The 15,145-nt window shown below is 32.1% G+C and overlaps 1 protein-coding gene across 3 annotated transcripts; it reads left to right on the forward strand.

The window, feature by feature from the left end:
- The first annotated feature begins 1,997 nt into the window (after positions 1-1,997).
- On the forward strand, positions 1,998-14,638 carry LOC106469038. Of its 3 annotated transcripts, none has more exons than XM_013929494.2 (5): positions 1,998-2,057; positions 7,140-7,187; positions 8,720-9,064; positions 10,507-10,686; positions 11,992-14,638. In XM_013929494.2, exons 3-5 carry the CDS (start codon positions 8,732-8,734, stop codon positions 13,657-13,659), a joined length of 2,181 nt encoding a protein of 726 aa, XP_013784948.1. In that variant the 5' UTR covers positions 1,998-2,057; positions 7,140-7,187; positions 8,720-8,731; the 3' UTR covers positions 13,660-14,638. The 3 variants fall into 3 exon arrangements, with proteins under 3 accessions (XP_013784948.1, XP_022253143.1, XP_022253144.1); XM_022397435.1 differs by lacking the exon at positions 1,998-2,057 and adding an exon at positions 2,128-2,267; XM_022397436.1 differs by lacking the exon at positions 1,998-2,057 and adding an exon at positions 6,846-6,878.
- The last annotated feature ends 507 nt before the right edge of the window (positions 14,639-15,145 follow it).

Raw genomic sequence — 15,145 nt, forward strand, 5'->3', positions numbered from 1 at the left:
GGCGTGATTAATGCAACCTTAGCTTTACAACTAGTCTCAGTTATTCTCACTTTTTTCACCTTAGTAATGACCATTTCAGCAGGAAACTCAATAATTGATTGCCCATGATAGCAGGACAACACTAGAACTTCACCCTTCTTGGGACACATAAATGTTTGAGCTAATTCTGCTTGATTTTTGGACAGGTAAATTTACATTTCATATATGGGCTTTATTACCAGCATCAATGTGCTAAATTTTGTCCATAGTAAATCACAGAACATCAGTTGTGTACATAGCTCAAATGGTGGTTTTGCTTGAAGTGCCTGCTACACTGCAAGATCTACTAGTGTTCTGACTGCTCTTGATATGAACCAGGAACTATATCTATCGCCGTTTTATTCTGACAGGCACGTTCCAAGACTCATGCAGCCCTAAGAGAGCTGGGCTGACCACCAAACATTTTGGGCGAATCCATCTGTTGCACTTTTCTATATTAGTGTCGAGACCAAATGTAAGCTCTGTTAGTTCCCAGAGCTGTAACAATAGTGTTTACTGATTATGATTAAGAAGTTAGCACACAGGATCACGTACGAAAGTTGTAACTGTTTTCAAGCGAGACGCAAAACTCGATCAATTTCGAATAGCTTACTATTCTTCTTCAGGAGAATATTTATTTGTTTCCTGAGAACATTTATTCATCTGAAAAAGAATAGTGAATTGTTCAAAAGCGCTCGCGTTTTGGGTCTCGTTTGTTTTTTGATTCTCTTGCACTTTCTGAGCTGTTGTATAAAATCAGTAGTCATGTATACTTTGCTACTCAGAAATGGTATGGACAGTTCACTTGAAAGTGATTCAATGTTACACAGGCAAAGTAAATGTTTTGCTCTTATCTTCCAGGATGGTGTCTGGATGGAAGAAACATCAATTTAGGCTATGAAATGAAAACCATGGGAGGACTTGGATAGCCTTGCCCAGTCATTTGGTACCAGTGTGGTTGCATTGCAATGGTGAGTTGTATGATTGGTTCATCCTCAGCTGGATTCGAGCTTGGCATGATGTTAGTGTTTGGGTAGGATGGTATGTACAAGATATAGCCACTAAGCTCCCACTGTAGGCTTCTTTCTTTCTTGCGACCAAATCAGAGTTGCCACTTCTTACCTCATCACTACAAAAAACAGCCTTGGTAATAGTGAGAATACCTCTCACACCCAGGTGATCCATCATGTCTCACTGGGAATCCCTTCCACAAACATGTCGACAAGGGTATCTCCACGATCTGCTGAAACCATTTCAGTGTACAATTTACCATGCAAAGAATACAGGTCGTCCTCGTAAGCAGCCAAGTTTGTTGTGACACACATCTTCTGAGATTTCAACACGGCCCGATTATTTACCCAATGTTTCATCAGGTCGAACCCTTGCAACTTGGCAAAGAGTGTCTTGCAGTCCCTAAGTTGTACCTCAAACACACCAGGAAAATGTCATAGCACCCTTATGTAGGAAAAAAAAATGTGCAAGCACACCAGTCAGAGTTATATATATATATAAAGAACTGCATGCATCTGTAACAACAGATACATGTGCTCCGACTATCGAACGACGGTCTCTTCGCGGCGTCCTCTGCAGACTTGGGTCGGCATCTTTCATGTCTCATAACATCTCACTCAGTGTGTTTCATCCAAATTCGTTTGGCTTTAACATTTTCATCGTGCGGGATGAAGAGGAACTAAAGTTTCTGACCGTCCTGGGTTGTCTTCTAGGCCCTGTATTTTCTTTAAGGCTTGAAAGATTTTTAAACTTAAATTCCTACCATGAATTTTAATTTGATATATATATATATAGTTATAATGTGCAGTTATGTATTTTAAAGATCACTGCTCTACGTTTTGCTACCGCATATGTATGAAATAAATTCCTTATCCATAAATCTAGCGCAATTTGTAATAAGCTCCCCTGATCCAATGAATAGTATCCAACCTTTCCCTGGTGGTGAACTCCGTTTGTTCGCTTCCTACCTTATTTGGTTGAGGAATCGTAAAAATAAAGTGTTGTGAGAAAGGAATGATTCACTAAAGGTTAGGATTATGTACGTTAATTTGCGTTTGAAGTTAGAGGCTGACAAATTTTAAAATATAACTTATTTCATATGATGATTTCTCACAAATACAAACTATAATATGATGTCGTAAGGTTAACTTACACTTATAGTTTAACTTTAAACTTAAAGCCTTAAGTTAGGGGAATTAACTATTTAATAATCAGATATTTTTGTGTTTCTTAATTTGGTAAGTGGAATACATATTGTAACAAGTTAAGCGAAGTTTGCATTTGAGAGTGAAAAGCTAGTCATTCAAGATTTTGAGTTTCAATTACTGATAGCAGGTGAAATTTTAGTCACTGTTAGTGTTATTAATATTATGTTATAACTTATAGAAACTACTAGTGGTAGAATAACGTAAGCCTATTCCTTGACATCATGGTCAACAAATTTGGTAATATTCATGAATCATAGTCACGCTAATACTCGGAATTCATGTTAAAAAGAAAGATAATAATATAGTGCAATTTTCTGAAACTTGGTTAGATTTTGAAAATATTGATAACACTTAATAGGTTTATGAGTTATTTGATAGTAATACGTTTTACAAGAGTGGGTGGGGTACCTCTGTATACGGGATGAACTGCATATTGAGTTTGTCGTTATTAGTGTTGTGTTCTTCAGATTTATGTAGGAATGTAAACATTAATTGCTGAGTAAAAAATTTTCGTCTCATATAGCTCTCATTTTCATTTACTATTCAGAAATGTGAAAGTAAGGAAAAATTTTATTATGTTTGTTGACAGAGGTTGGGAGTCTGGACATCAATGATCAGACAAGAGACTTAATGTCCATTAATTTACAGAAAATGTAATATTTAAAATCTAAAGCTTGTGGGGAATGTAATGAACTAGGTTGAGAGTTATCTGCTTGGGCTTATTAAGTTTTAAAGTTCCGCTACAGTGGTAGCTCAGTTGATAGAGTATTTAATTTCAAAGCAGCTGCATGAATTAAAACAGATTAGTTTTTGTTTTTGAAGTACAAACACCTGTGAGTATTGAGATCTATAAATAATTCCATAAATGTATACTGTGATAAGAAGAAAACTTGTTTTATGAAATACATCTTGAAGTATAGGATATTTGTGAGGTGAAACCAGATTTTTTGTTAGTCAGAATTGTCTACGTGTATCATGACAAAAAAAAAAGTATCTTGAAAGGAAAGGATTATAGGATTTAGGGGTGGAAAGGAATCTGTTAAATTTTATCTGCATACTTATTGAGAAGCTCCTTCCACAATTTATTTTTGGAGATTAATATGAATTTGTCTGCAAAATTTATTAGAATAAAATTCTGTTAATAAAGGCCATCAAGCCTTGTGTGAAAGGTACAATGCAAACCAAATTCAAAAACCAGATTAACATGTTTCTGAATTATGATACAAATTCTGATATAAATGAAAATGAGTTGTTTATCCTTCTCCATCAGATATGTTTTAGGAACCAGTGAAATGCTTTTCCTGATGTTGCCGTTCATAATTAAAATAAAGTGGTGTAGTGGTTATGGAAAGACTTTTCTTAAATAGTTCTTGTATTATTGTTAAGTTAGAGTATTCTTGAAAAAAATAACTTTGTTTTTAATTTATATGACAAAATTTGTTTCCATTAGAGTTGTTTAGAGTGAATTGTTTTCTAACATAGGGTTACATTGTTTTTGAAACAATTTTATGTAAAGTAAGACATAACTCTCTGGCTTTATATCATTTTATTTTTAAAATGTTTGACCTCATGAAAGGAACATCTTCATGTATAACTTTTATTTTTCTTACATTGTACAACTGTTTCCAAAGATTTTACACAGTATTTGCGTACAAATTAGTACACACATAAATACATGGTAAATACAAAATAAAGGGGGTTAGAAAACTTGTTTTTAATACAAATGATATTAGAATTATTTACATCCTATTATACATAGTAGCAGCAAGTACATGAAAATTCTTTGTGGTTTTTAATACTTTGCTTGTTACAAAAATTGATCATAATCTTATATAATGGTTATTTATAATTATAGAGTTTTATTATAGATAAACTTGAGAAGGTGTTAATAACTTTAGATTTTTATTACAAATAATCCTATGATGGCTGTTTATTACTGTAGGTTTATATTATGGATAAGCCTGTGTTGGCTGTTTATAACTAATTCTTATTATGGATAAGCCTGTGATGGCTGTTTATAACAGTGATTTTTGTTATGGATAAGCCTGTGATGGCTGTTTATAACTGTAATTTTTATTATGGATAAGCCTGTGATAACTGTTTATAACTGTTTTTTTTTAGTATAGATAAGCTTGTTATGGCTGTTTATAACTAATTTTTATTATAGATAAGCCTGTGATGGCTGTTTATAACTACTTTTTATTATGGATAAGCCTGTGATAACTGTTTATAACTGTGTTTGTTATTATAGATAAGCTTGTTATGGCTGTTTATAACTAAGTTTTATTATAGATAAGCCTGCGATGGCTGTTTGTAACTGTAATTTTTATTATGGATAAGCCTGTCATGGCTGTTTATAACTGTAATTTCTATTATGGATGAGTCTGTGATGACTGTTTGTAACTGAAATTTTTATTATGGATAAGCTTGTAATGACTGTTTATAACTGTGGTTTTTATTATGGATGAGCCTGTGATAACTGTTTATAACTGTAGTTATGAACACAATACAGGTAAGTATAATATATATATATGAACACAGTACAGATAAGTATATTAAACTTGATCAAGGTAATGTAACAAACAGAAAATAAATATACTAAATAAAATTTTCAGAATGAGAAATAACAATTCTACATCTGACAGTAAGAATGAAAATCTGGTAGCAAGATCCAAATTTATAAAAAACAATCATCTTCAGTTCTCAGTCTTTTTAAACATTTTGGTATAACTGTAGATGAATGGAAAACCATATATATATATATTATTTAAATTAAAACAACAGTCTTATGATAAGGCTATTTAATAACATAGAATATTTTCTCATGGAAATATTATGCTGCAGGTAAAAGTATAATTACTGAAGGATGCGTCATTGAAATACTTAAACAAGATCTCCAACTGTACTATACAACTTTTGACTTGTCTCCAAACCTAACCTACAAAAGTTTGTAAATAAAATGAAATACCAGCCAGTTACAGAGTATTTGGAATTTTTCAAGAACAATGACATCATTTTGTTAAGCTTTGATAACATAAATAATTTCCGTAGCATGTACAGAAGTGAAAACCAAGGCTGAACAAAACATCATCACAAAAGCCTTAGTGAAATAGTCCATAATTGTGATTAAAAAATAAACCTAGAAACTAAAAGGATCAACTTGGTGAATAATAATTTCATTGCTAATTCAGTCATTTTCATTCACAATGAATAATAAAAATTATATTTAATTTAATAAAATTTTTGCACGGTACATGTTGTTGAAATGAAGTAACTACTTGCTTACATCGTATACCTGACAAAGAAGCATTTCATACTGCTGGTTTTTATCTTTCTTTGAGACTTCACTGGATTAAAAGGAATTTACACCAGAAATGCTGGAGTACACTATTTTAGGGATGACTAAGAAAAATTTTCATAATGTAGTACAACAACCATAGAATCTTGTCAAGTTCAAGATATAAACACTTGACACTGAACAGCAGTGTTTCATTAGGATGTAAAAACATCATAAATGTGAAAAGAAATATTTATACTAATTGCAAATCATCAAAACTAATTTTATCATAGCCAAATTCCAGTATTTCTTATTATAGTTTGTTTTATACATTATTTAAAGATTGAAGAATTAGTGAAAGATATGAAATAATACAAGTTGATCTTTATGGTTGTTTAATAATTAATAAAAATTACAGATGTTGCTATGTACACTGCACTTGTAAATTTTGTAGGGATTGCTATGTGTTTTGTGGCCGTCTCGTCCTCTTCCAGAAAAGTTTTTGGTAGAGGAAGAAACTGGAATGTAGTGCCATCTGCTGTACACATATACAATTACATTATCATAGTGCTTTGTTGGTTGCATGTCTGGGAGTCAAGCTTTTATGTTTAGGAGCATTGAATATAGTAATCTAATTTAGCATAAGGTTTTACATTAACTGGATTGGATCATAATACTTTAAAAGATGTTTTCAATGATAATATTGTGAAGTTTGTTATTTAATGTACTTCTTGAGCAATCTACTTTAATGTGTTCAAAGTAAAAACTGTGATTCCACTTCACAAAGCTTTTACAAGAAAGCCTTCAATAATTTTCTTCTTTAGCATGTTTGTAAACAAGATTTATTATATATATATTGGCATACTGCAAGTCAGTTCATGAATGTAACTGTCACTAATTTTGACATTTGAAAGACAGTAATGGGGAATAATAAAGTTATGGATCATTATATATTTCTTTTAACTTTTTTTTACACAAGCTAAAAACTTGAAAAATTAGACTGTTCTTTACATTATTAAGTCATGAAATATCATCATTTGTCCTGCTATTTCATTTGCTATAATGAATTTATGCACTGTTGGTTTTAAACACTCTGTGAACTGTTACATATAGTTATATTTTTATGCTTTGTTTACATATATATTAAATATTCCTCATTTCAAAAATTTAGAAAAATAGTTTATTTTCGATAGATTGCTGAAATCTGTATGTTTACCTACAGGTCAGTTGATATTTGATGGATTACTGAAGCCTGTATGTGTACCTACAGGTCAGTTGATATTTGATAATTACTGAAGCCTGTATGTGTACCTACAGGTAAGTTGATATTTGATAATTACTGAAGCCTGTATGTGTACCTACAGGTCAGTTGATATTTGATAATTACTGAAGCCTGTATGTGTATCTACAGGTAAGTTGATATTTAATAGATTACTGAAGCCTGTATGTGTATCTACAGGTAAGTTAATATTTAATTGATTACTGAAGCCTTTATGTGTACCTGCAGGTAAGTTAATATTTAATAGATTACTGAAGCCTTTATGTGTACTTACAGGTAAGTTAATATTTCATAGATTACTGAAACCTGTATGTGCTGTCTTTTTATTTTTGCTTTGTTTTTATAGGTTTGGGAAAGTGAGTTGCAACACTGACTAGCTTCTACAACATCTAAAGTAAGTTTACTGCTGAAAACAAACATAAGCTTCTGTATATTGAACAAACCCTGACACAAGGCTTCTTTTGTTCACTATTAACATTGAAGGTTAAGTTCAGTGAATTTAGTATGAGGAATTGAAGACAGTTTGTTGATATTTTATCAATTTTAGAATGTATTGTAAACAATTTTAAAAGAAATATTTAGTTTAGTGGCTGATTTATAACCAAATTGCTGTTTATGTGCGAGTAAGAAAAGTTTGAAATTGTTATATTTATTTTATTAATTACAGTTCTCTCTCTTTAAATCACATTGTGTAGAATGTTACTGTTCTTAAGTATTACTAAAGGATTGGCATGCTGGTGTTCTACAGTAGTGTCTTATCAGAGTACAAGAACTGACATACAGGTGTTCCACTGTAGTGTTATCAGTATACAAGAACTGACATGCTGATGTTCCACACTAGTGGCTATCAGTATACAAGAACTGACATGCTGTGTTCCACACTAGTGTCTATCAGTATACAAGAACTGACATGCTAGTGTTCCATAGTAGTATTTACTAGTATACAATTACTGACATGCTGATGTTCCACAGTAGTGTCTATCTGTATACAATTACTGACATGCTGATGTTCCACAGTAGTGTCTATCAGTATACAAATACTGACATGTTGGTGTTCCACACTAGTGTATATTAATATACAAGAACTGACATGCTGATGTTCCACAGTAGTGTCTATCAGTATACAAGAACTGACATGCTGGTATTCCACACTAGTGTATATTAGTGTACAAATACTGACATGTTGGTGTTCCACACTAGTGTATATTAGTATACAAGAACTGACATGCTGATGTTCTATAGTAGTATTTACTAGTATACAGTTACTGACATGTTGGTGTTCCACACTAGTGTCTATTAGTATACAAATACTGACTTGCTGGTGTTCCACAGTAGTGTCTATCAGTATACAAGTACTGTCATGCTGATGTTCCACACTAGTGTGTATTAGTATACAAGAACTGACATGCTGATGTTCCACACTAGTGTCTATCAGTATACAAGAACTGATGTTCCATAGTAGTATTTATTAGTATACAATTACTGACATGCTGGTGTTCCACAGTAGTGTCTATCAGTATACAAATACTGACATTCTGGTGTTCCACCTTAGTATCTATCAGTTTTAATCTATTCTTTGCAAGAAGGATCTAAGATAAAATGTGACCTGCTAAAAATATTTTTTTCAATTTTAATTATAAGTTGGTATGAGGTATCGGTTTACGATTAGAGATTACATTATTCTAAATTACTGATTAACTAGCCTAATAAATCTAAGAAAATCAAACTCCTAGGTTTTTCAGTTGTGTATGTAAGAAACAAATAGTGGTTTCAGTGTGTTACAAACAGTTGTGGATTTAATGGTACTTTCTTTACCAACATCTAGGAAGTTTGTAACTGATGTAATTATTACTTACGAATATTAATGTAACATTGATATTGTGTACCCTTCATGTAATATTGATGTACCCCTTAAAATGTTTGTAGCAATGTTGGAGGATGTCACATCCAAATTTGTATATAACATCGTCCAAGCATCAGTCTTTGAAACAACAAATAGCCCAAACTCACCTAGCATACTTGAATCAAGAAGAAACACCTGATAAACTAGAGAAAAGGAGAAATCTTGAAACTGCAATTGTAGAATTTTTGTCCATAGCACCTAATCATGAGAAGTTCACCTTTCCAGAGTTTGAGAAAGTTTTTCGCAACAGTGTGATAGGAAACCCTAACTTTAGTGGCTATAAGGCTGCCTTAGCTTTCCAGGCCTTGGAAAAATATGCCACTAATTTGTTGATCCATCCATGGAGACGAGAGTACAAAGTTATTAAGGTATGTAGACTTTTAGACATGCATTAACTCTTTGGTTATCAAGTAATCTGCAGATCAAAACCAGGGATTGCTACAATGTCAAAAGATCATTTACATTTTATTTTCTTATTCCTCACTTTCCCAAGTGACATGTTGGGTATTTTATATCAATAATTTTATTCACCACTTCTTCAGTAACTGATTACAAATAAAGAAACTAATAATTTACAGATATTTTTGTAGCAAACTCACTGTTGCCTAACACAGGTTTACTGTGAACAATAAGTAATGTCCACACTTTTTTAGCCTTACTTTTCTTGTAAATCAAAAAAAAAATCTTTTGAACCCATAAATCCTAAATGAACCATTTAACTATGCAGACTTAAGTGACTGTGGATTGTAGGTATCATATAACAAACTATAATCATTTAAATACATACAGTAATTTAAGACATGTAGTAAAAATATTATATGTGATTCAGACTTGTTCTAAAATTTCTTAATGAGAAAATTACAAAGGCAGCAATAGAAAATTCTAAGTTCACTTTTTCATCTTTCGATTTAGCATAAGATACTGCATTGCCAGTAAGTTGAACCAGATATTTACTATAGTAATCTTATTTAATAGTGGGCATATGTGGAATAGTAGTTGTCTGACTTGTAGATCTGAAATTAGCAGTTGAAACAGACATACCTGAAACACAACAGTTGAAAGTTTATTGTTCTACTAGCTGTCTGACTTGTAGATTTGAAACTAACATACCGGAAACAACAACAGCTGAGAGTTTATTGGTCTATTAGTTAGGTTGAGATGAACTAAAGCCCTGTAAAGTAACATCATTGAATACAGTGTTAGGTTGGGATAAACTAAAGCCCTTTAAAGTAACATCATTGGATACAGCATTAGGTTGGTATGAACTAAAGCCCTGTAAAGTAACATCATTGGATACAGCATTAGATTGGGATGAACTAAAGTCCTGTAAAGTAACATCATTGGATACAGCATTAGATTGGGATGAACTAAAGTTCATTAAAGTAACATCATTGGATACAGCATTAGGTTGGGATGAACTAAAGCCCTTTAAAGTATAAAATCTGTTTAAAATTTTTAACAGAGTTCTCTTTAATTTCATTATTTTTTCAGTACTATGTTCTCTCTAACAAATTAAAAAGTTTATATTTACTGTAAATAAATATTTTTGTGATCAGTTTTTGCTCCATCTGACTAAGAATGTGGGAAAAGTGTGATCATCAGTGAATTAGAAAGTTTAAGTGTGGGGTGTTTTCATAGTTAGAGAATTTAGTATTATCTTATTATAATTGCATGTCGTGCATATCCTTCTAGCTGTTTAGAAGATTGAACTAGTGTATAACATGAAAATAATAAATGTTTATGGTTTATTAAAAGTTAGTATATTGAGGTTTGAACTGTACAAAATTAGTTAATTTATGTAATTCATCAGTTATTTAGTGGGTTCTACCGTCACTTAGTACAAAGGCAGTTGCCAGGTGCTGAGATTTTTTTCTTGCTGATGGGTTACAATCAAGCAGAAGATGGTGTTCTGTTTCAACAGGGACCAGTTGACCCAGATCAACTTAGTCACATTACCCTTGATTGTTTGATTGCTTTTGTTGAGTGCCAGGTAAGCTGTTTGGACATAACCAAGTTAACATGATCTAAGAATATACCTGAAGGAAATAAATTTTACTGTTTTACCGTTTGTAAATAATGTGAAATCTTAAATATTATGCCCCATATGAATATATGGCTTTGAATGAAGTACAAGGATTCTTTTGATTTACAACTGAAAATCATGTTCATGTAACGTTAAACACGAGCTTCAAGTTGAGGTGCTTAACTAATAAAGTATCGTATAATAAAGTTTCATGATGTAGAACTTGTATTAGAACTACCATAATACACTGACTCTTTTATACAAAAGTGGGTTCTTAGAATGGCCAGTATTTTAAAGCAAAGTTTTATTCATTGTTTCGACATGTTGAATAGTTTCATATGGAATATTCCTGCTATCTTTCTAGTTTTGGTGGTGATGTTTCAGACTGTGTTGAGTTCTTCATTTGGTCTGATCTAAAAGAATGGTTAAAATACACTCAGTAAAGATTAAATATTATTGTTAGAATACTGTAAAATTCAGTTGCCCTGCTAAGATTATTTCAATTCACTTTAAGTTTAATACACTGTGTATGTCATTGGAAAGCTTTGTAAATATGAAAATTAAAGGACTTGTGCACATAAATACAAAAACATTTTATTGACAACTAAGTTCAGTGATTTATGTAATCTACTTAAAAAATATAAAATTCATGAGTTTCAATATTGTTTTATATTAATAATGTTATTAATTAATCCACCTTTAGTGTGTTACTTTGTTTTGTAACTTAATACTTACTAGTACTTGTTGCAAGTTTTAGATTATACTGTTCTTGGGAAATATGAAAATTTGTACTAGTTGGCTGCCAAATAGATATTAATATCCAACATAATGAATGAAAAACAAATACATTTTACAACCCTTTGTTGAAACTCATTTTCTGAATGTCTTTTTTTTTGTGGATATAATTTATGAGCTGTTCTGAGGAAAGAATTATTGTGGTAATTTTTATATATTCAAATAGATATTTATGCTTTGATTTTGTCCAAAAATGGTTATAAATTGCAGGAAATATAGTTAATCAGTTAACACTATAGACTAATTATATATTAATATCAACTGTATTGTTGTTGTTTTGTAAGACTGTGAAAGTTTTTTTGTGTGTTTATTTGACAATAAATGTAAAAGTAAGTTCACCTTGAAGTTGTGCCATGTTAATGATGTAGATGAAAGTTATGCTATTAAACTATGAAATAGGCATGCCTACCTATCAAAAGACTTTTCAGGTTTATTGAACCTTGATTGTCAGTAAAGTAATATTTCTTTTAAAATCAGATCATGGTCGAAGTTTATGAAAGTCTGAGGATGTCTGAATGTACGTGGAATGAGATATACAAGATTAGAGAAAACTATGTAGCTGGAGTTGCTGAGTGTGTTCGTATCTTGCAGCAGTTAAAACTGGCCAGTCAAAGAAGTAGTAAGCATCATCATCAGTTGTCTAGTTTGGAACATGTGAGGAAAAGAGGCACTAAAATGTGTGATTCAGGGTCATCCCCACAAACTGGAATACTAGTAGACATAGGCAACTCTCAGCCATATGAAAAACCTGATACACCTTTATCTAAAAGTATTTCTTTGAAAACTCATTCACGGTCATGGTCAGATGGGCCACAGAATAACTTCTTGTATGTTGATGGACATGTAGCAGGAAGTCCTGGAAGACAAACTTTGGGAAGCTTTAATGACCAAAGTATAAGTAACTTTTACCCATGTGTAAGTCAAGCTACTCAAGTACAGCAAAACCCAGTCTGTGGCTATTCTCAAAATATTTCTCATGGGCAAAACCATGATTCTTGGGATTTGCTTTCGACATCTGGACACTGGAATTCTGGCCCTGCAATTTATCCTTCTTCTCACTTTCCAGCTCTACATCCTGGAGTTAGCTATCCTTATAGTCCTGTTCATCATTGTTCTTGCCAGAACTACCTCCCTACAGCCATTCCTAGCCATAGATTGATCCTAGAGAGACCATTTTATGAAGATCTAGGACAGAATGGACCCTCACAACTTATACAAGGTCAAGATCAACATAAAAGTATATTTACAGCTGCTAATACACCACATATGGTCAGTAGATCAGGCTATATGTATACTGACTATGACAGATCAGAGCTTCTAGATTCATTGATGGATCTGAGAGTTGAGCCACAAGGAAGTCAAGAAGTTCTCCAACTGAATGACACTTCAGATGTTCTTATGCCTTATAAAAAAGATTCCCACAATCCTGAAAATCTTTCAGATCAGAAAGTTGATAAATTGCGAGATAAAGATAAACAGACTGTTGATGACATGTCTGGCAAAACTAGCGAGAAAATTGAGAATTTACCTAAAGCTGAGAATCAAACATTACAACAAATTGTTAGTATTCATGATCAGAATTATGGTAATGTGTCTAACCAAAAGATTCCTAAGGATAATAGTTCTTGGAATGGAGAAAACACAGTGTATGATAACATTTCTATGAGAGACAGTCAGAAAGTTGACTATCCTTCAGGGAGAGAAGTCAAAAGAAGGGAAATTAACATATCTGGTAGTAATTCCTCTCATGGTCAAGATAGATGTACAGATCGACAGAAGAGAAACAGCTTATATGACAATGTACAGCCAGATAACCCTATACAAGCTACTCCTAAAACTGGTGGGTTGGTGGTTCCATCAGGAATTAAAATGGAAGAAAATGAAATGGTTTTGAAGAAAACAGGCAGTAACAAAGAAGCACCTAGTAAGACCAGAAAATGGTCATGTCAAGCTTGTACATATCTCAACCCATCTGAAAAAGATATCTGTGAAATCTGTAGCCGTAGCAAGTTTCGTGGGGCTGAATCCACTCCTTTGGTAAGTGGAGGACGAGAATGCCCTCTCTGCACTCTTGTGAATGAAACAAATGCAGAATACTGTTCTGCTTGTGATACTTACCTCGAAGATTGTCCTACTTACATTTAAATTACTCCTACAGTTCATTCTTGGCTTCAGTCATCAGAGGTTTGTTTGGCTTCTTCCTACCTGTAACTGTAGTTAGTTTCTTTGTTATATTTTAGTGTTGTAGATATTACACTAGTATTGTTTCTTCTGGACATATTGAAGTGTTACTGTATATGTTTAGTGTATGTATACATGAATCTCATAAAGAAATAATTATTGAATTTCATTAAATCAATAAGGATCAGATATAAGAATTGAACATTTATTGAAATGTAGAGGCTATTCACAACAACTTTGAGTGTAATTTGAGAATCAGTATTAATATCAATTTTTAAATACTGAAATAAATACCTGATTTTACTTGTGTATTATCTTTCAAAAAATAAAGTGAAGGAGGTAATATTTTTCTAAGTCAAGTAGTGTTAAAAGGCACTTATTAAACGATATTATACAAACAAAACTGAGTAGGTTAAAAACTAAAATTTCTTTCAGTTTAATGTGTACCTTATCATGCAAGGATTTGAAAACTGACACGTGGTTCTATTTATGAGGAATTTAAATTTCAAATATGTAATTTGTGCCACAACAGATGTGACTTAATTCAGTCAAACTTTTGTTGCCTTAGGCAAACTTAATATTTAAACAACATTGATAATATGGTTAAGGAATATTCAAACAATAAATATGTTGGTGTGTAAGCTATATATCAGTATGTAGACAACAAGTATTTGTATATTGTGGTTATATAATAGCCAGATTATAATGTGTTAGTCTGGAGTAAGTACTATACAAACTCTGTGTCAGTCTCTAGATAAGTAATATTAAAAAACAATATCTGCTGATCTCCAGGTATAGTATAATCACAGTAATCTGTGTCAGTCTGTGAATAAATACAATCACAATAATCTGTGTTAGTTTGTATAAGTATCATTCAAACCATACATGTCTCAACTTTTGAGTTACTTGTTAACAAGAAATAAATAATTTTTCCATCCTGAAAGAGCAATGTGTGTGTGATCTACGAATCAAAAGTGTAATTGTTTTCAACACTAATATTTTCTGATATCAAACAAAGTAATAGTCTGTTTCATATATTAATATGTTTCTATTGATTTTCATCAAGCTGGGTTTAGGTAGTCTTTGTTAACCTATTTTCATGCTATTTCTCTTAATCTACAGTTTTTCTGCATCATGCCAGAAGATTATAAAAGTGAGGCAATGATAGAGTATCATAATATTGGAAGTTAAAATTCAAGACCTGTGTGGTTGTATATCTACATAAATATACTTATTACCACCAGCTCCAGGGGAAAAGTTTATATAAGGTGACCAGAGCATACACCACCAACTTCACATGCTCTTATAAAGTTGTTAAACTAGCCATTTTATCTGTTAATCTTGTTAAAACTGTGCACCATTTATACTCCAAGTGAAGATAATTCATGTTTATAACACCAATCCCAAAAAACTCTACACGAAATTACATAGTTTTTGAGTTAAACTTTTA

The sequence above is a fragment of the Limulus polyphemus genome, unplaced genomic scaffold, assembly GCF_000517525.1.
Source record: "Limulus polyphemus unplaced genomic scaffold, Limulus_polyphemus-2.1.2 Scaffold3271, whole genome shotgun sequence".
NCBI lineage: Eukaryota > Metazoa > Arthropoda > Merostomata > Xiphosura > Limulidae > Limulus > Limulus polyphemus.

Excerpts from the sequence above, each read along its gene's own strand:
- LOC106469038 (XM_013929494.2), top strand. The coding sequence starts at position 8,732 with ATGTCACATCCAAATTTGTATATAACATCGTCCAAGCATCAGTCTTTG. Across the intron at positions 9,065-10,506 it reads GAGAGTACAAAGTTATTAAG|TTATTTAGTGGGTTCTACCG; the intron begins GTATGTAGACTT and ends GTAATTCATCAG. Across the intron at positions 10,687-11,991 it reads TTGCTTTTGTTGAGTGCCAG|ATCATGGTCGAAGTTTATGA; the intron begins GTAAGCTGTTTG and ends TTTTAAAATCAG.